The following is a 17,308-nucleotide window of genomic DNA, read 5'->3' on the forward strand; positions in this document are numbered from 1 at the left end:
CTCTAGCATGTGTCTCGCAAATTATCTCAGCAAGCAGTTCCCGTATCTCTGCAAACGTCCCCCGCTTGACAACCATTTGCCAGTATCGATACCTCAATGACTCGATCGTCAAGCAAGGGGCGCACTAGTGCTACTTGTATTCTCGAACATGTTTTTCTCGCGCGAATCAGGTATGTGCTCCGCATCATGAGCTCAGGCCATGTCTCACCATAGCATGAAGAAGACGCCGTCAACTTTAGACTGCATACTGGACTTCAGGAACCTGTCAAGCGCTATCCTTATCCGAAGGTCTATGTGCTACTGAAGAAGACTCTTCCCCTTCCTCGCTTCTGCGCGCGGAGCGGCAGTGCCTTCTCCATGTGCGCAGACTTCCTCCTTTCCGAATCTGCGCCACAGATTAGATCATCACCGATTTACCGCTCTCGCTTCTCTCACATATCGGATGTGATTGTCCGATGTTGAGGCTAGGGGCTGTCTTTGCGATTGTGGTAACTATTCTTACTAGAGCAGGCCTGCAGCCTCAACGTGCTGACTTCGAATGGTGATGTTTGCCACTTTCAACAGTGCCATCAAGCTACCATGCGCTGACTCGCGTAAATTGCAGCTAGTGTGTATACTTGCTATTTCTACTGATAAGGGGCCCATACTTTTGAAACATCGAAATTTAATAATCAGACACCTGGAGTACATTTCACATATATTCCGTATCATGGACTCAAAAATACAGAAAGATCCACCCAGAATCAAGAGCTGGGGAAGTGAAATAGATAAGAAATCAAGTGTGGGAAACTTTAAATGTCCCGAAGTTCAAAACATCGAAAATGATTAGTTGGTGTATACTTTGCTATGGGCCACCAATTCAAACACTTCTACACCACATCCCCCCTATCAACACTCTGCCCTCAGGGCAGTATGTAGTATAGGTTCCTTAGGTAGTCTATCATGTATCCTACACATTTTTAATGAAATCTTCGACCTGTATCATATATAAATGTCACTTTGTGTGAACAGATGTCAATTGTCACTTTTCACATATATGTTATTTTGCTTGTAATTCACTCAATCCTTGATGGATCTTTCTAAAGCGTTAAAGCTATAATTAGTGATATATATTAGAGGCATCCCAGGTGTCCGATTAATAAACATCGATGCTTTGAAGGTATGGGCCCCTTATCAGTAGAAATAACAAGTATATACACTAACTCAAATCCCTGGCCTATTTTGAGCTGATCCTGGGCATAAATGCATTTATATACATGCCACTGATGATATATGAGCAGGGTGGACTATGTATGCAAGGGTAAGATACTGAAAAACATCAAAAATGTCAAAAGTGCGAGTTTCTATGTTTATGCTCCTGTAGAAGGACTCTGTAGATATCCTGGAGTATCTAGGTGATACATATCTTCTAAATGTGCATAAGAATAGATCCCCTGCAATCCTTGAGGTCCGGTCCTACAGCAAAAATTTTCACAGGGGGTAAACCATCAGGAGAGGGTATGTATACTGCATCACAGGGTCTTGTACTATGGTCCTGGTCTCCTGATACATTGTTCCTACTGTTGAATAGATGCTGGGGATAATTTTCTATGTATATCCATCTAGAAATAAGTACATGGGAACATATTCTTTATTCTCCTATATATATGCTATATCTATTGATGTAGGACGCTTCAGGGGATCAAAAAAGTGGAGCAATCTCTGCATATACACTCCTAAATATGTTCTAAATACTCTAGAACATTTCCATATCAAAAGGGCAAAAGTGCGAAAGTGTTCTGTACCCTAGGCTATTTTGAAAGGGCCCTGGAGGAGGAGCAGGCACACAAATAAGCGAAAAAGCGGACTATTATATTATAATATATGTATATATATCAAACTGCTACTTATATATGAGGGGGGGCTTATTGTGGTGTGGTGGTGAAGCTGCAGTGAGGTGGGGAGGATGTGGGAATAATTGATATTGTGGAGATTCCCAAAATGGGCGATGTTTTTGGTGTTGTGGGGTAATCCCCACACTGTGTGGCTGGAAAATGCGAACATGTGATGTGTGGGAATAATGTGGGGAGACCAAAATGGGATGTTTATTGTGAATTTCCTCTTTTGGAAGCCAACAAGATATTGTGGACGAATGTGCAGTTGTCAGGGGTCAAGAAGGGATGGACAGAAGGTGATCTACCAGAGATCTAACAGATCTGATTGGAAGCATACAGCAATCTTCAACAATCTTAGTCAGCACATGTCACAGGGTACACTGGGGACAAGTGCCCAGGAGAGTATTGATACAGAAGCTAAGGGCTAGTACTACAGGGAGTGTATTAATACAGGGCACCAGGGGGCAATACTGCAGGGAGAGTATTGATACAAGAAGCTACTGGCTATCACTGAAAAGTATGCATTCATGGCTTGTTACTATGGCCAGTAAGTATTGATACACCTGCCAGGGTGTGGTGACCTATGACAACAGCTCTTGAATCGGACATGCAGATTTCAACTTACCTCCCTTTCGTGGAGGTGGTCCAAGAACAAGGTTTCAAATGCCCACATTTGAGATATTGTACTCAACCAGGAGAGGATGGTGATTCTTACCCTACTGAAAAATGAGTCTGAGTAAATCCCGCTCCTTCCGAGTTAATAAATCAACAATCTCCCTCGATGTATTAGATCATCATAACACACGTGTAGGGCACCTTTTTCAATGATGAGACTGCTCAGTCCTGAAGGTGAAACCCACATGACTGTGGACTGGTATGGTCAAGTTAGCACAGTGCATGATGCTGACTTGCACACCATGGCATTTGGTATTAGCGCACACGTCAAGTACTACACGATGAAAGCACCAATGTGAAGTGCCCACCAAATGTTGCTCTTGTACTCCGCTATGAGCTTTCGTGTGCGACCTGGAGTGGAAGGCTGGGTTGTCTTATAACTACTCTCTGCCAGGGAACAACTCACTGGAAATGGTGTGAGAGATAAAGGGAATCAGAAGATATACGTGACTTGAAATGCACACGAACCACGCAGGGTAAAACCCAGATCTGTGCCAGTACAAACACTATCACGTGCCAACAAGAGGTGGGTTGAAATGTGGGAATAACGTGGGATCAGCACGTTCGGACTGGAAAATTGACGGTCCTCAGGTGAGAAATTTGCAGTCCTTTCGAATCCTGCTCGGCAACGCTCACCAAGACTCCGCACGGTGGCGAAATGTCGTGCAAGCTCTCTGCTGCGCGATTGCACCGCAGGAGATGCTTCGGAAGCTCAGCGAAACTACATTTTCGACCGCTCTACCTACGCCGACCGTCCCCAGAATTTTCTGTCCACAGCTCGTCCCAGACGCGACTCCTTCGAACCACCACCTCTGCCAGACATGCCTCCTCCGCTTTTGGCAATGCTTAGGTAATCCAGTGCAGGACCATCAATTTGCTCGTGATCAGCTCTACTTAGGAAGTCCAAGAACTGAAGGCACCAAATTCCCACACCCCGCAAAAATGCCTCAGTAATACAATTGTAACTAAGTAGTACTTTTCCGGCTCCCACCACCATGATCTCCTTCTTCGATCCTTTGTATTTCGAAACTACTCCTGAGTCAGTTTACTGAGTCTACGTACAGGTCCTGTCAACGGCAAGATAGACAATCTCCACCACTCTGGAGCAAATGATTCAACTTTGGTTTTTCTTGCCAACAACCACTTCGTCCACAATGCCTCCTGAAGCGCCATCGATTGAGTCAATCCCACAAATGCACTCGACGTCCTCATATCACAACCATGCCTTTATATCACCATACATCAGGTTGGATGCTGGTCGCGATTCTGGCTCTGGTAAGAACAATACTATTATTCTGTACCTAGACAAAGGCTAGTGCACAAGTCAATACAAGACGGCGTAATACAACGGGCACAGTACACACCTCAGTAGAGTTGTAAGAACAATACTGAGGTGGTCAAGAGGCAAAGTGCGGTACAAATCTCAGCAGAGTCGATTAGGTAACGAGTCCGGAGGATTAACATGCAGAGAAGAGAAGACGAGAGTCATATGGTATGAAGGTGTACGAGATAACAAGATAGACCAAAATAAGTAAGGAACTCAACAAATCAATGCTTTACCACTCAAAGGCCCGATGTGCCATAAATGTTATGACCTGAGTTCACCGAATGGTAAAGTCAGACAACAACCACTAGGACTTGGTCACAGATGATGATAGGAACAAGATAGATTGAGCGTGAACGTCTACGTCTACTACAACTGTAGAGAACAAAGAGGTTAAGTCTAAGGAGTACTTACGCTAACTAACCTACTTATATACATAACATTGAATAGGAGATATCTGAGTATGAAAGAAATCAGCCAATGAGAAAAGAGTTGTACGATACTGCGGATGACTGATCATGACATATAAGCGAATGAGTAAGACAGTTACTAAATAGAAACCCAAGATCCAACCGGTTCTTCTTTCGAAAGCAAGATCATTCTAGCCCGTGGAGTAGGGGAGCCAATCGGAGAAGCAACAGGTGATATGTGAAGAGGTGAAGGTGTGACAGGAAGTGAAGTCACATGACTGGTTCAGTTACTAGAAATAGCCGAAGGGAAACCAAGGAATGAAAAATGATTTGTATTTGGAATTCATGACAATAGACTAGTAGACCTCTGTCGAAGAAATAGTGGAGTTGTGAGTGATATCTTCTTATGCTGACCATTGCATCACCACTCACTATTTCTGCCTTGACAATGTCTGTCTCTATTCGCTCGCATGCACTCCACACACGCATCTCACTTCCACCCGCAGCCTTAGTCAGTGTATTCCTATATTTCCTTCCGGGTACTGCTTCTTGGGTTGACGCACATGTCAAAGAGCTTGAAGATCACTATGTTCCTCACCTTGGAGAGATCAGAAGAACTTCCATTGCATGCAGTGGGATGACCAGCTGGGAGCGTGCAAAAGGAGGCACAATGTCGCCAATGTGGCTCAAAAGCTTAGATGTAAAGGAGAGAGCCAAAGCTTGGGCGGCAACTCGGAAGACTCCAGGAGACCTGGTATAGAGTGCACGGTTGTTTGTATAGAATCTTATTTGTATATCCCTCACAGCTCCGATCACATTACAGTACTTAGAGATTAATGTTCCAGGACACTGAAATATTATAGCGCTCGCATGATTCATACACTGTTTTGACTGACCGGAGACGAAGGACGGAACCAAGTACAGGTAAGTCTAGTGAATATCTACCATTGTATCATGGCAGCGGCTCCTGCAAAATATTAGTCACCCCGGGATCACAAACTGTCCCCATACTGACTGAACAGAAGAAATCTGACTGTCTTGTGTGCAACACATTGGTCCAAGGTGGTGACCTAGCTGTGCGTCGGGTGAAGAACTGCACAACGCACCTGATTCCATCACCTGCGAGTACTGTGTCCGAGAAAAAGGTAAAACTTGGCCACATAGTCGTTGAATCCAAGACACGGGTAAATGTAATCCACAATGAGATGTGAGCGTTGTCAACATTCGCATAGATGTTTCCAGCAGGCAATAGTGTCATATTTAAGCATCAAGGTATGTGATAAAACACACGCCTTGATGCACAATGTGTGTAGTTCCTTGACATCTGTAGCTTGATGCTTCATGAAGCATCAAGCCTTGTGTCTCTGCACTGAAGCTTCACGCTTTCCCACGACACTTTGTTTAACCTTTTTTGGGCAGGTATGCCCCTTCCCCGCTTCTTTGCATCTCTGCACTGAAGCTTCAGTACACTCCTTTACACCCCTTCCCAGCTTCTCACTTCCATTCCCCCCCTTCTCGACCCATCTAGCCCATCAATTTGATGGTGAGGATCAAGATTGCTTGCAAGTGTACTTATCATGTGATTTTTCTCACTAAGTCCGTGATGTTGAATGAGGCTTCGAGCGAGATTCGCCAGTGCACCTCAAAATTTCACTAAGTTCCATCTATTAGTATGTACAAGTGTGTATACAGTACTCTGTGATTATGATTTACAATGAAATTACAAGTGCTGTGCGCACGAAATTTTCACTAAATCCAACACCATGAATATACTTGTATTGTGAAATGAGCGAAAGCTAATGTAATATCCAAGTCTCTACAGTATTTGAACATTAAAATTTTTATTGTTTGACCAGTCAATACATAGTATAGTTGTGAACGCGGATCCTTTGGAATTGAAATCTATTGTTTGATCTATCTGTATGTAGTTGGGAATGCGGACCTGGACCATTGGCTGAACCTTTGGACAGGGTGATAGCCTGTGATGAGAACTGTGTGCCGTCTTGTGTACCTGGACATGATTAAGTAGCAGGCTACTGATGCAACAGTCAACACACACCTCTGTTGCCATGATTTTTACAGGTGGCCTTGATTTTTTCTTGACCACTTGGGCGGCGCTGTGCCTCATGGCGCTCTTGGTCCTCCTCAACTATGTATGATATAGTTAGTAATAATAGTGGTAGTGCATAAAAAAACATACCTTGGTACAAGGCCTTCTCTGAAGGACGGCGTTCATGTCATTGACACTGAGAGGGCCCAGAATCAGTATGGTTGATAAGATTACTCAGTGCTTGGTGAGTAGGAGCAGTAGAAGACATTCTGGGTGTGAATAGGGAGTTAGAATATTAGGAGGAGAATATGGGGACAGAGCACACCTTTGTTAAAACATCACATCCTTTATAATGTCACGTCCCATCTGTGAAGTTACACGATAAACAGTCGATGCGCTGCAATCAACAATTGACACGCTGCATCAACAACACGAATGCGTGAGGTCAGGTGCACGGGCAACCTGCAATCTTGAGAGATGGTGCTGATCTTGAGGAAAAAACTTTTGATGTCCGATGTCGGACAGATGGCACAAGTCAGCCCGGTGAAACTCGGTGAAACTGTCACTTACAGGTCGGCTTTTTCAGCTTGTCAACCTCCTGCTCGTTCATCATGCAGCACTGCTGCAATTTTTGCCTGAAAGGCAATTTCCAAACTACAGGAGCCGTTGGCATTCACATCAGCAGAACTAGAGCCTGTAAGGAACACATGGACTGGCTGTGCAACCACGAGCAAGCCTCACAAGAGACCACACAAGCCACACCCAACAATGACCACGAGGTGGACATTGACGGGGACGTACCTTGGGAGTTTGATGGCCAGGGGGATGGCATACAGGAAGGGCTAAGATCCGCGATGCCAGATCAACATTGCGGTGTCCAAGTTGAGGAAGTAGACGACGAGGAAAGGATGTGGATGCGATTCATGCAGTCATACCCAGGGCAAGTAGCGCAAACTGCTGGGCCATGCTGAAGCGATGTTCCATGACATCAGAGCCCAACAAGAGGCTTGAGGTCTGGATCCATGGGCACCATTTGCAGATGCAGAGGAATGGGGACTTGTCAAATGGTTGGTATCACGGGTGGGCCAAAACGCAATAGATGAGTTCATGAAACTGCCAATTGTAAGTCAGTGTGTTTCAGCCACAATTCACAATGTACTCACCAATGCACAGATGAGCTGCCTTAAAATGTCTTTCACAAGCAAGTACAGTCTGATGAAGGCAATAGATCAGCTTCCCCGTGGCACAGAATGGCAGTTGAAGAGAATAAGTGTAGAGGGCAACAAACTCACCAATGAACGGCAGTACAAGACTGAGGATCTTGAGTTGTAGATGTGGGACCTGGTAGAGTGCATCCGCGAACTCATGGGAAATCCAGAGTTCGATCACATGGTGTCCTATGCACCAGAGAGGGTGTTTTCAGATGCGGAGGGCAAGACCAGGTGGTTTGATGAGATGTGGACAGGTGACTGGTGGTGGGAGATGCAGTTAAGTGCCAGTGTCTGCTGATCTGGCAAAAAACGCACTAAAGCCTTTCCCACAGGGAAGATTGCCCCAAGGGGCCGTTGTCGCTTCAGTTATCCTAGCGTCCAATAAGACTTCACTGTCGCAGTTCCAGGGAGACCAGGAGGTTTGGCCTGTGTACCTGAGCCTCAGAAACATCTCAAAAAATGTCCAATGTCAGCCATCCAAACACGCCACAGTCCTCATCACATACTTACCAATTTTGAAGCTAGAATGCTTCATGCATGACACGAGGTCTGTTGAATGTTATTGGCTCTTCCACTATTGCATGTCGCTGGTCCTGGAGCCATTGGTTAGCATAGGTGCGGAAAGGGTCGATGTCACCTGCCCAGATCATCAAGTACGACGCCTGTATCCTATTGTGGCAGCGTACATCGCTGATTTTCCAGAGCAGTGCCTGGTGGCATGCTGCATGGAAAACTGGTGCCTGAAGTGTGTAGTGGGCCGAGAGGAGCGAGGGGACATGAAGAAATTGCCAATGCGAGATTGAAACTCCATGGTTGAAAATCTGCACTTGCACTGCAATGGTGAAATAGGAAAAGATCAGCTTGAAGGAGAGATGGGACTACAAGTGATCTACTCACCATTCTGGGCGATGCTCCCTCACAACAACATCTTCTCATGCATCACCCCCCAACATTCTACATCAGCTGCACAAAGGAGTTTTTAAGGATCACATTGTCAGCTGGTGCGCTAATATCATAGGCGAGGAAGAACTTGACACACGGTTCAAGGAGATGACATCATATTCAGGACTCCGACACTTCAAAAAAGGCATATCCAAGTGCAAACAATGGACGGGGGCAGATTATTGCGAGTTGCAGCATGTCTTTCTTGGTGTGATTGCTGGCACAGTTGACAACAAAGTTCTGACGGCAGTGTGTGGCATCTTAGATTTCATTTACTATGCACAGTATCAGGTATGTGAACACTTCAATATTCCGAAGATTCACTCGATGATCCATTACATCAATGCCATTCGCTTTCTTGGCACTGCGGACGGTTTTCAACACTGAACTGCTTGAACGGCTGCACATTGATTTTGCCAAACGGGCCTACTGTGCATCAAATCACCGCGACTATGTCATGCAAATGACCACCTGGCTACGATGCCAAGAGTCCATCCACATTCAAGATGCCTACATTCGCTGGTGGGTATCCCATCACCCCGTCAATCAAGAGTGGCAAGACTCAGATGCCAGTCACTCTGATTCGGATTTGGATGGTGCAGGACCTGGACTATTTGAGAACCATGTTGACTTACCCTCTCAGGTCCAATGGTTCACAATGGTGACAGGTTCCCATGGCTACTTCATCCCTAGGATATGTCCGTTTCCGAATTCAACAATCCAGCGCTTACTTACCGACCACAATGCATCCCTTGCTCTTGAAGAATTCCTTCAGATACATGTTCCAAGCTGGTCATGCCAAAAGCTCACACCGCAAGATCGGGTGGATGTTTACAAGTACCTCAAGATTCTCTCTCCAGCACGACCCCATATCAACAACTGAAAGTGTTTGTTCAAAGTTCATGCATCACCAGTGATTCCTGCATCAGACGTGAGGAGGCCACCAGCACCTGCACACTTCAACAGTGTGTTGGTGATTGAAGATGGGAATGAGTACACCGGTGAAGGTATATCCGGTGAGCATCGTAAATTGGTTGTGGGCTCATTCTGACCTACCTTAGGTCTGCAAGTGGGTGAAGTACAAGTCGTTTTCAAGCTTCCATTACATCTCAGGAATTTTCCACACCCGCTGGCTTATATTCACTAGTTTTGACCCCTTCAAACTTTGATGAAAATTTGCACAGCTTCCACCTCAGCAAGTCTTCATGTCAGCGTGGTCCTAACGCACTGGTGGTACCGGTCCATCAAGTTCTTCGCCCGTGCCATCTTATTCCTCGTGTTGGTCGAGAGTCAGATGTGTAAGACTTTTATCTCAACAGGTACATTGATCTGGAATTGTTTTGACCGTTTGTTTGTATCTTAGAAGCTATGATACCATTAATATTAACTATAGGATGCCATATTGACTATGAGTTACTGGGAAGACCACATAGCTACTATTGGCATCACGGCGTGCTACAGTGAGGTATTTAGTGCAATGGATGGTCTATAGGTGCACTATTGTACTACCAAGGCTATGTAGTGATATATACTGTTGCAGTGTGCAACTCATGTCCGACCTTTTTCCTGATGTTTTCTCATGGCAGTCGCATTTTGCTCCTGGATGGCAAGTTTATCCTGGACAGCTGCAACTTGGCAATGCCCTTGTGGGTCTTTGCCTCCTGCTCTTGCTTTTCTCTCTGGAGACAAGTGTTGTCCTCTTGTACCTGGGTGTTAGGTACTGTGCTGCTCAAGTAGCAGAGGGGTCGGGGCTTGGCTTCAGCTCTTGCACTGCGCCCTTAGCCAAGTACGTGCCCTGAATTTGGAGCAGGTCCAACATTGTCCAACGATAGGATGGGTGGACCGCTTGGGTCCACTTTGAGGGTCGTGAAGTAACTGCTGCGAGCAGCGGGCCGACTAGGAGTGGAGCGAGAGAAGGCAGAGGATAATGTGGAGGGTGGATAGGGGCAGAGGGGGTTTATTGGTAGAGGCAGAGAAGTAATAGAGAAGACTTAGAGCGCGGCTCTAAGTCGAAGTGGAGGGTCGGAGGTGACAACAAGGTGAAACTTGTGTCCAGAGGTAGCAAGGTCCTACAGAGAATCCTCACAAGTAGAGACTGCGAGAATGCAAGTAATATTAAGACTGGGGAAATATCTAAGTACAGGATATGTTATATATATACTTCTAAGTATGAGGCAGTGATAACTGGTACATAGCTAAAGGCTATGTTCTGACTGTACAGTAAGTAAGCAGAAAACATAAGTGTCGGAGTGGATATCAATATGTATGCGTTGGATGAGTGATCAAGCGGTAATAGGATTTACCGGTGATCCAGAAGTAAGGGTCTATGTATCAATGGAGAAAGTATATACCTAAAAGGGGAAAGAGGTTCCAGTTGAATGGAGACGTTACAGAAGGTGACCAGTCAGACGGTCGAGCGGAAGCATAGGGGCGGTTGGTCAGAAGGTGATTGGGCAGAGCAGAGGATGGATGGCACAGAAGCAGAAGGGATGTAGTGTCGGGCAGAGCAGATATCAATATTGTCAGAGCGGTCGGATCAGGGTCGGATCAGGTATTTGACACTGGGCTGAGGTCCGTCTTTTTTGCTGTGCATCTATGATGACCTGAGCAACTTTTTTGAAGCATTGGATGCACATGTAGAGACCATGGTCAGCTGCAGGAGTGAGGAAGAGAGCTGGTGAGCAGGACAAGTGGACTCTTGGGGCGGGGCAAAGAAGTGGTGAAGAAGGGTTGTTTTAGAGTGTTGTTACTATACGACGTGTGAGCACACCATTATGTACTTTGCTATTTACCGACCCTAAGCTCATTTTAATGCCAGTTGGAACTTGATGCTGGCTACTAGCACTCCCATGCCCCGAGTCCTCAAGTGCACTGTGTTCTTGTCTCCTTGTTCCATATTTTTGGCTCGTTTCCCTGATTATTCACTTAAATTTGACCTATAGTCACTCCATTCTGACTTCTGCACCAATTGGATGAAAGCGCAGGACTTTCAATGTCAACTTAATACCTTGTCTGCACACTGGCTACAACCACTATTTCAAGAATTGGTCAGGTCTCACACAGCACCGTCACGCGCTGCATGGTTTTTCATTTGAATTGCCTGCAAATGCACACAAATGCCCTGCAGAATTCAATTCAAACAATGGAGAGCAGCTGCTTCCGAATGTCAACTTCCATGCAGCTGATCACCATGGGGACACCTACCCGATGGACTATGGTGATGACACCATAGGTGACAACATGGCCCTGGATGTCAGTGGGGACGTGAATGAAGTCTATCGCGACTATCACCTTGAACTTGACAGTATGTAGCTCAATTTTATTATCAATGACAACAATACATTCTAACAATGGCTTTTGAGCAGGTCGTATATATCATGCAGCAGGTAATTTTGTTCCTGCGGATACCATACCTCCTCCCTTGACATCAAAACAGCCAGGTGACTGGACACCTTACTGTAGTCAAATGAAGTTTGAAACTGTGGAGTTTTTGTACAAGAAGGTTCAGATGTCTGCTGGCGACATCGATAAATTGATGCACTTGTGGGGCCTTGGTCTCGCGCGACATGGAGATACCCCTCCTTTTGCAGACCATTGGGACCTATATTTGACTATTGATGAAACACCAATTGGAGATGTTGTGTGGCAGAGTTTTTCAATGAAATATGGTGCAGATGTTGATCCAGCTACCAATATCACACCATGGATGGACACCACATACACTACATGGTTCTGTGACCCGCGCACTATCATCCACAACATGTTGGGCAATCCTGACTTCAAAAATGAGATGGATTACGTGCCATTTCATGAGTGGAAAGGCAGGGTGAAAGTGCAACTCGCCAATGGCGCAATGTGATGTCAGGTGATTGGGCCTGAGACCAAGCAGTTAGTTCAATGCTATGAACACTATTCCTTTCACTGACACTTCATCAGGATGATATTGCCGAAGTTCCAACCACGCACGGTTCAACATTTGTCCCAGTAATACTCAGAAGTGACAAAACAATGGTCTTGGTGGCAATGGGACAAAACAACTACTATCCACTGTATGCCTCAATCAGGAATGTTCATAATAATGTCTGCTGTGCTCACCATAACACTGTAGCCATTATCGGCTTTTTGGCTATTCCAAAAAGTGTTTATTTACTTTCTCAGCACTTCTCAATATTAACAAAGTCTTGTAGTGACAAAAAACATTCAGATGATCCGCATTTCCAAAACAATTGTTTCATTCTTCACTGTCCCGGACTTTGTCATCACTCAAGCCTGCCATGTCTGTCCCTGAGGTTGTCCCATTCGGGGACAGGCATTTTAGACGTGTGGTGTATGGTCTCGGTCCCTATATTGCCAATTATCCTGAGCAACTTGTCCTTGGTTGTGTAGTTCAGAATTGTTGCGCAAAGTAGGTAATTAATTTATGCATTTGGTATCTGCTGTACTAACAGCAATACATCAGATGTTTCACTTATCCTGAAAATTTGGACAGTGGTGAGGGTGAGCTTCGTTCACAGGAAGTTGTAGATACCCTTTGTGACGAAGTTGACTCCAGAGTACTTTGGGAGGAATTGTCATATACCTGATCCATCCGTCCTCTGCTCCATCCAATCATCTTCCAACCATCCACCCTATGCTTCCGCTTGACCACCCGACCGGTCACCTTTCATAATGTCTCCATTTGACTGGAACCTCTTTCCCTGTTTAGATATATACTTTCCCCAGTTGGTACATAGACCCTTACTCCGGATCACCGGTAATACCTTTTACCGCTCGATCACTCATCTGAGGCGTACATATTGATATCTGCTCCGACTTATGTTTCCCACTTACTCACTATACAGTAAGTACATAGCCTTTAGCTATGTCCTAGTTATCACTGCCTCATACTTAGAGAGTATATATATAACATATCATGTACTTAGATATTCGCTTAGTCTTAATATTACTTGCATTCTTCGCAGTCTCTACTCATGAGGATTCTCTGTAGGACCTTGCTATCTCTGGACACAAGTTTCGCCTTGTTGTCACCTCCGACCCTCCGCTTTGACTTAGAGCCACGCTCTAAGTCTTCTCTATTACTTCTCTGCTCATATCAATAAATCCCCTCTGCTCCTATCCACCCTCCGCATTATCCTCCACCTTCCCCGCTCCGCTCCTAGTCGGCCCACCGCTAGTAGCAGTTACCTCCCAACCCTCAAAGTGGACCCTAGCGGTTCACCCGTCCTATCGTTGGACAATGTTGGACCTGCTCCAAATTTGGGGCACGTACTCAGCTAAGGGCGCAGGCACAAGAGCTGAAGCCAAGCCCCGACCCCTCCACTACTTGAGCAGCATGGTACCAAACAGGAATGGGGAGTCATCAGTGATGTAGTGGTGAGTATTTCTACCATTTTATGGTATCGTTTTAACATATGTTCAGCCTTTCACCAATGACTTCCCTTGCGCCAATATTCACCAGCTTCTTGCACTGGACATCCTGCATCAAGTCATTCAAGGGAGCATTTAAATACCATCTCATGGCATGGGTCAAGAAGTATCTTGAAAAAGAGCACGGGAAGACGTGTGTGAAGGTGATTTTGGATGATATTGATCATCGGTGAGTTTCAGCATGTTTTTTCAAATTTGTTCTAACTAATTTCTCATCTCATTAGAATCACTGCAGCTCCGCCTTTCGCAGGACTTTGTCAATTTCCATGAGGACACAGATTCTCTCAATGGACAGGTGACGACTCAAAGGCCCTCATGAAAGTCTATCTCCCTGCGATCAAGGGACATGTCCCTCAGGGTATCATCCGGTGTTTTGGGCCTTCCTCGAATTTTGTTACATCGTGAGACAAGACATTATCACAGAGGACACCCTTCTACAGCTTTCTGACTGTCTTGAACGCTTTCATTTCCATCAGCAAATTTTGCAAGATACTGATATTCAATTTGATGGATTTTCACTGCCATGTCAGCATGCACTATGTCATTATTCAATTATGCTCATCCATTTGTTTGGTGCTCTGAATGGCTTGCCTCAACAATTCGGAGATTATCAATGCCCTTTAGCTTTTGTCAAGTGATTCACACCACTCAGTGACCCTGACCCTATTGTGGGGCTGCAAACAATCTCGTGTTCCACTCACCATCTACAATGGAATGCTGCTGTAGTGTATGTTGATGAAATTGTGCATCCATGTCACAATGTGTATGAGTTGGCACAGTCCATTTTATAGACCTTGATGCTTTTTGTATGTCTGCTGGTATCACGTAGGTTTGTACTGCAACATGGACAACATGGTCTACATATGTAATATACCAGCCAAGAAACTCTGTATGCTATGTTGTGCCTCAGACCCAGGCACAGAGGTCCATTGTGCTACATCAACATCTTATTTAGCTACATGGCAATATAAGGCCCTTGTAGGTCTCCTATATTTAGGCCAGGGGGCTCCCGCATTTTCGGGTTTTTCCTGATGTAAGTGGGGTTTCATAGTGTGGTGCAGGTGGCTTGTATAAACATGTTATTTATCTATACTGGGTGTAACTGGTACGAGGGTTCTAGTTATTTCTACCGTGCCTTCCGCCTCTTGTTCTGCTGATTTGAGATGTTGACAAATGTTATCTTCCAGCCACTGGTGAGAGTGTGAGGGGAATCAAAGTTGGGCTGGGTTTGAATTTTTGTAGTAGCACATGATAAGTTGGTCTTGGTAAGGTTTGTATCTACTGGTGGTCTAAGCTGGCCAAGGAACTAGGCCGGATTAGAATTAGTCTATGCGTGAATAAGCGATGTGGCGTGCGCTCTTTGCTTCTGCCCACCATCGCAGTATTCTCTCGTCCTAAGTACTAGGCACTAACTATTCATCTTTGCATTCCCACTTCCACAATGCACCTTGAGAATCCAAATGAGGCTGCAAGGCCTGATTTCACTACTAGAGAGCATGAACAAGCTCGTCTACAACTAGTAGAAGATGGTCTCACTGAAGACCAAGCTGTGCACATGCTTGTGTCCTTGTGGACTTTAACCAACAACACCGACAAAGTGCATTGGGCCGAGAAACAAGAACGAATACAAGAACTATGTCAGCGAGAAGAAGAAGAAGAAGAAGAAGAAGAAGAAGAAGAAGAAGAAGAAGAAGAGCAACGCAACCAAGTCCTCCAAGAAGAAAGAGAAGCAGCTCAGCTAGAAGAATGGAAGAAAAACAAAAATAAGTACGCTCCATTCACTCGAGGAAAAGTTCCGTCAGATCCAACAATCCTCCCAGCTCTGTATGCCACGAGGAAGATCAAAGCAGGAGACTATTGCGAGTTACACTACTTCACCAACCAAGGCCTAGATGACGCCAACAAACTCTCACAAATTGCAGAGCCAGATGCCCTAGTAATGCTCCCCTCCAACGACAGCATTCATTCCTGGATTCCTGCAGATGCAGTGAAAGACCCCAAAGCCTCACCAGTGACAAGAGATGAGAGCCTCACCTGGGAGGAGTTCAACAAGGTGGCATCACGTATTCTCAATTACATGAGGATTCATGACTGGCCAGACGAGCGCGTCAACATGCACATTCAATTCTGGTCAGCCTTACAGAACCATTGCTGGCAGCACTCCTCAGACCACCTCAAACAACAAGCGCTACTGTTGTACCAATCGCAGCAACACCGCAGATGGCATCTTGCTATAGGAACGGGCCAAACATGGAGCCTTGAGGAGATCAATCAAGATCTCCTCCTAGAAGCACATGAAGAACTGTTCAATGAGCAGCGGGAAAAGCAAACGGTAATAGTGATTCAGGTCAGTACAAACACTTCAATCAAACCATTATTGTGCCGCTAATCAATCTACTGCTCCACATTGTGTGTATGCACTACCACTTTAACTTGGTGAAATCACTCACCTCATCCCCATCTGTTGGCCATCACATGCCGACAACACCACTGGTTTGATGTGGCTGAACATCGTACCCTTCCCCCCCCCGAAACTTGGCCATCACGTGCCATTTCCCCCCCCCTGAAATTCGGCCATCATGTGCCTTTTTCTCTACCGCTGGTCAATCATGACCTCCACGTCACACCTGACCCTGCCACACCAAATCGCACGGGCAACCTTCACAACTGCAGCAAGCAGCAGCAGCAACCTTTGTTGCAAACAACTTCGAGTCGCTCCGCCAGCAACAACCCGGGGGGGTGTCTATGGAATGTTTGTTACCAACAACAGAGGAGGTGGCAGGGAGCAACAAGAAGGTATGCATTGCTTGCGCTCCTCCTTTGGGACCCCTCCCATGTTGCGCAGTATGCCTGGGACGTAACCCACACCATGCTATCAAGTGTGCCGTCACGCAGACCTGGGACAAACAGTTTGACACCTTCATGGAGCGCATCCGCAAAGCCCTGTGGTCCAAAGACGGTAAACAACTATGTACAGCATGGCAAAGGGAAGAAGGTTGTACCATCCCCAAGCATGATGCACACCATATCTGTTCTGGCTGTGGAGCCACCTCACATGGAGCCCAGAGGTGCCCTCGAGCACAGAAAGCTTCATCCGCTGATGCCATATAGAGCAAATAGCTGGGAACATGAATTGCAAAGAGCAGGAATTCTCGAGTGCTTCGCTAAAATACCAGTCGGATTCCAATCCGGTTTCCATATAGACTTTCCAGCTATCACATCTGTACAAACACCCCTGAACAAAGCATCTATTAATGAGTACGCAGCTGAATTCAATAGCATCATTCAGAAGGAACTTGAGAAAGGAAGGTACATAGGCCTGTTCACAGCGGATGTTCTAGAAACATTGATAGGACCCTTCCAATCATCCCTGCTCTCCATTATTCCTAAACCTG

General features: G+C 45.7%; 5 protein-coding genes across 5 annotated transcripts; all 5 read left to right on the plus strand.

Moving 5' to 3' along the window:
* Positions 1 to 148: 148 nt before the first annotated feature.
* EDB91DRAFT_1256435 (uncharacterized protein) lies at positions 149 to 462 on the plus strand (the record flags this gene model as incomplete). The annotated part of the gene is made up of 2 exons (XM_041324158.1): positions 149 to 170; positions 221 to 462. The coding sequence occupies 2 exons, from the start codon at positions 149 to 151 to the stop codon at positions 460 to 462; spliced, it is 264 nt and encodes an 87-aa protein (XP_041169358.1).
* A 4,269-nt stretch (positions 463 to 4,731) lies between these two features.
* Positions 4,732 to 5,656, plus strand: EDB91DRAFT_1275572 (uncharacterized protein; the record flags this gene model as incomplete). Its single annotated transcript, XM_041324650.1, has 5 exons — positions 4,732 to 5,037; positions 5,185 to 5,207; positions 5,245 to 5,490; positions 5,516 to 5,555; positions 5,597 to 5,656. 5 exons carry the CDS (start codon positions 4,732 to 4,734, stop codon positions 5,654 to 5,656), a joined length of 675 nt encoding a protein of 224 aa, XP_041169359.1.
* A 1,288-nt stretch (positions 5,657 to 6,944) lies between these two features.
* Positions 6,945 to 9,788, plus strand: EDB91DRAFT_1240293 (uncharacterized protein; the record flags this gene model as incomplete). Its single annotated transcript, XM_041321996.1, has 13 exons — positions 6,945 to 7,206; positions 7,346 to 7,455; positions 7,507 to 7,605; positions 7,666 to 7,833; positions 7,877 to 7,909; positions 7,931 to 8,012; positions 8,037 to 8,159; positions 8,190 to 8,296; positions 8,508 to 8,859; positions 8,975 to 9,315; positions 9,373 to 9,502; positions 9,548 to 9,632; positions 9,671 to 9,788. The coding sequence occupies 13 exons, from the start codon at positions 6,945 to 6,947 to the stop codon at positions 9,786 to 9,788; spliced, it is 2,010 nt and encodes a 669-aa protein (XP_041169360.1).
* Positions 9,789 to 11,726: 1,938 nt separating this feature from the next.
* On the plus strand, positions 11,727 to 12,895 carry EDB91DRAFT_1240294 (uncharacterized protein; the record flags this gene model as incomplete). The annotated part of the gene is made up of 5 exons (XM_041321997.1): positions 11,727 to 11,738; positions 11,923 to 12,299; positions 12,320 to 12,351; positions 12,439 to 12,624; positions 12,873 to 12,895. The coding sequence occupies 5 exons, from the start codon at positions 11,727 to 11,729 to the stop codon at positions 12,893 to 12,895; spliced, it is 630 nt and encodes a 209-aa protein (XP_041169361.1).
* A 2,459-nt stretch (positions 12,896 to 15,354) lies between these two features.
* EDB91DRAFT_1275573 (uncharacterized protein) lies at positions 15,355 to 16,175 on the plus strand (the record flags this gene model as incomplete). Its single annotated transcript, XM_041324651.1, has 3 exons — positions 15,355 to 15,680; positions 15,750 to 16,109; positions 16,151 to 16,175. The coding sequence occupies 3 exons, from the start codon at positions 15,355 to 15,357 to the stop codon at positions 16,173 to 16,175; spliced, it is 711 nt and encodes a 236-aa protein (XP_041169362.1).
* Positions 16,176 to 17,308: the final 1,133 nt, after the last annotated feature.

The sequence above is a fragment of the Suillus paluster genome (genome assembly GCF_016628075.1).
Source record: "Suillus paluster strain FC165 chromosome Unknown EDB91scaffold_192, whole genome shotgun sequence".
Classification (NCBI taxonomy): Eukaryota; Fungi; Basidiomycota; class Agaricomycetes; order Boletales; family Suillaceae; genus Suillus; species Suillus paluster.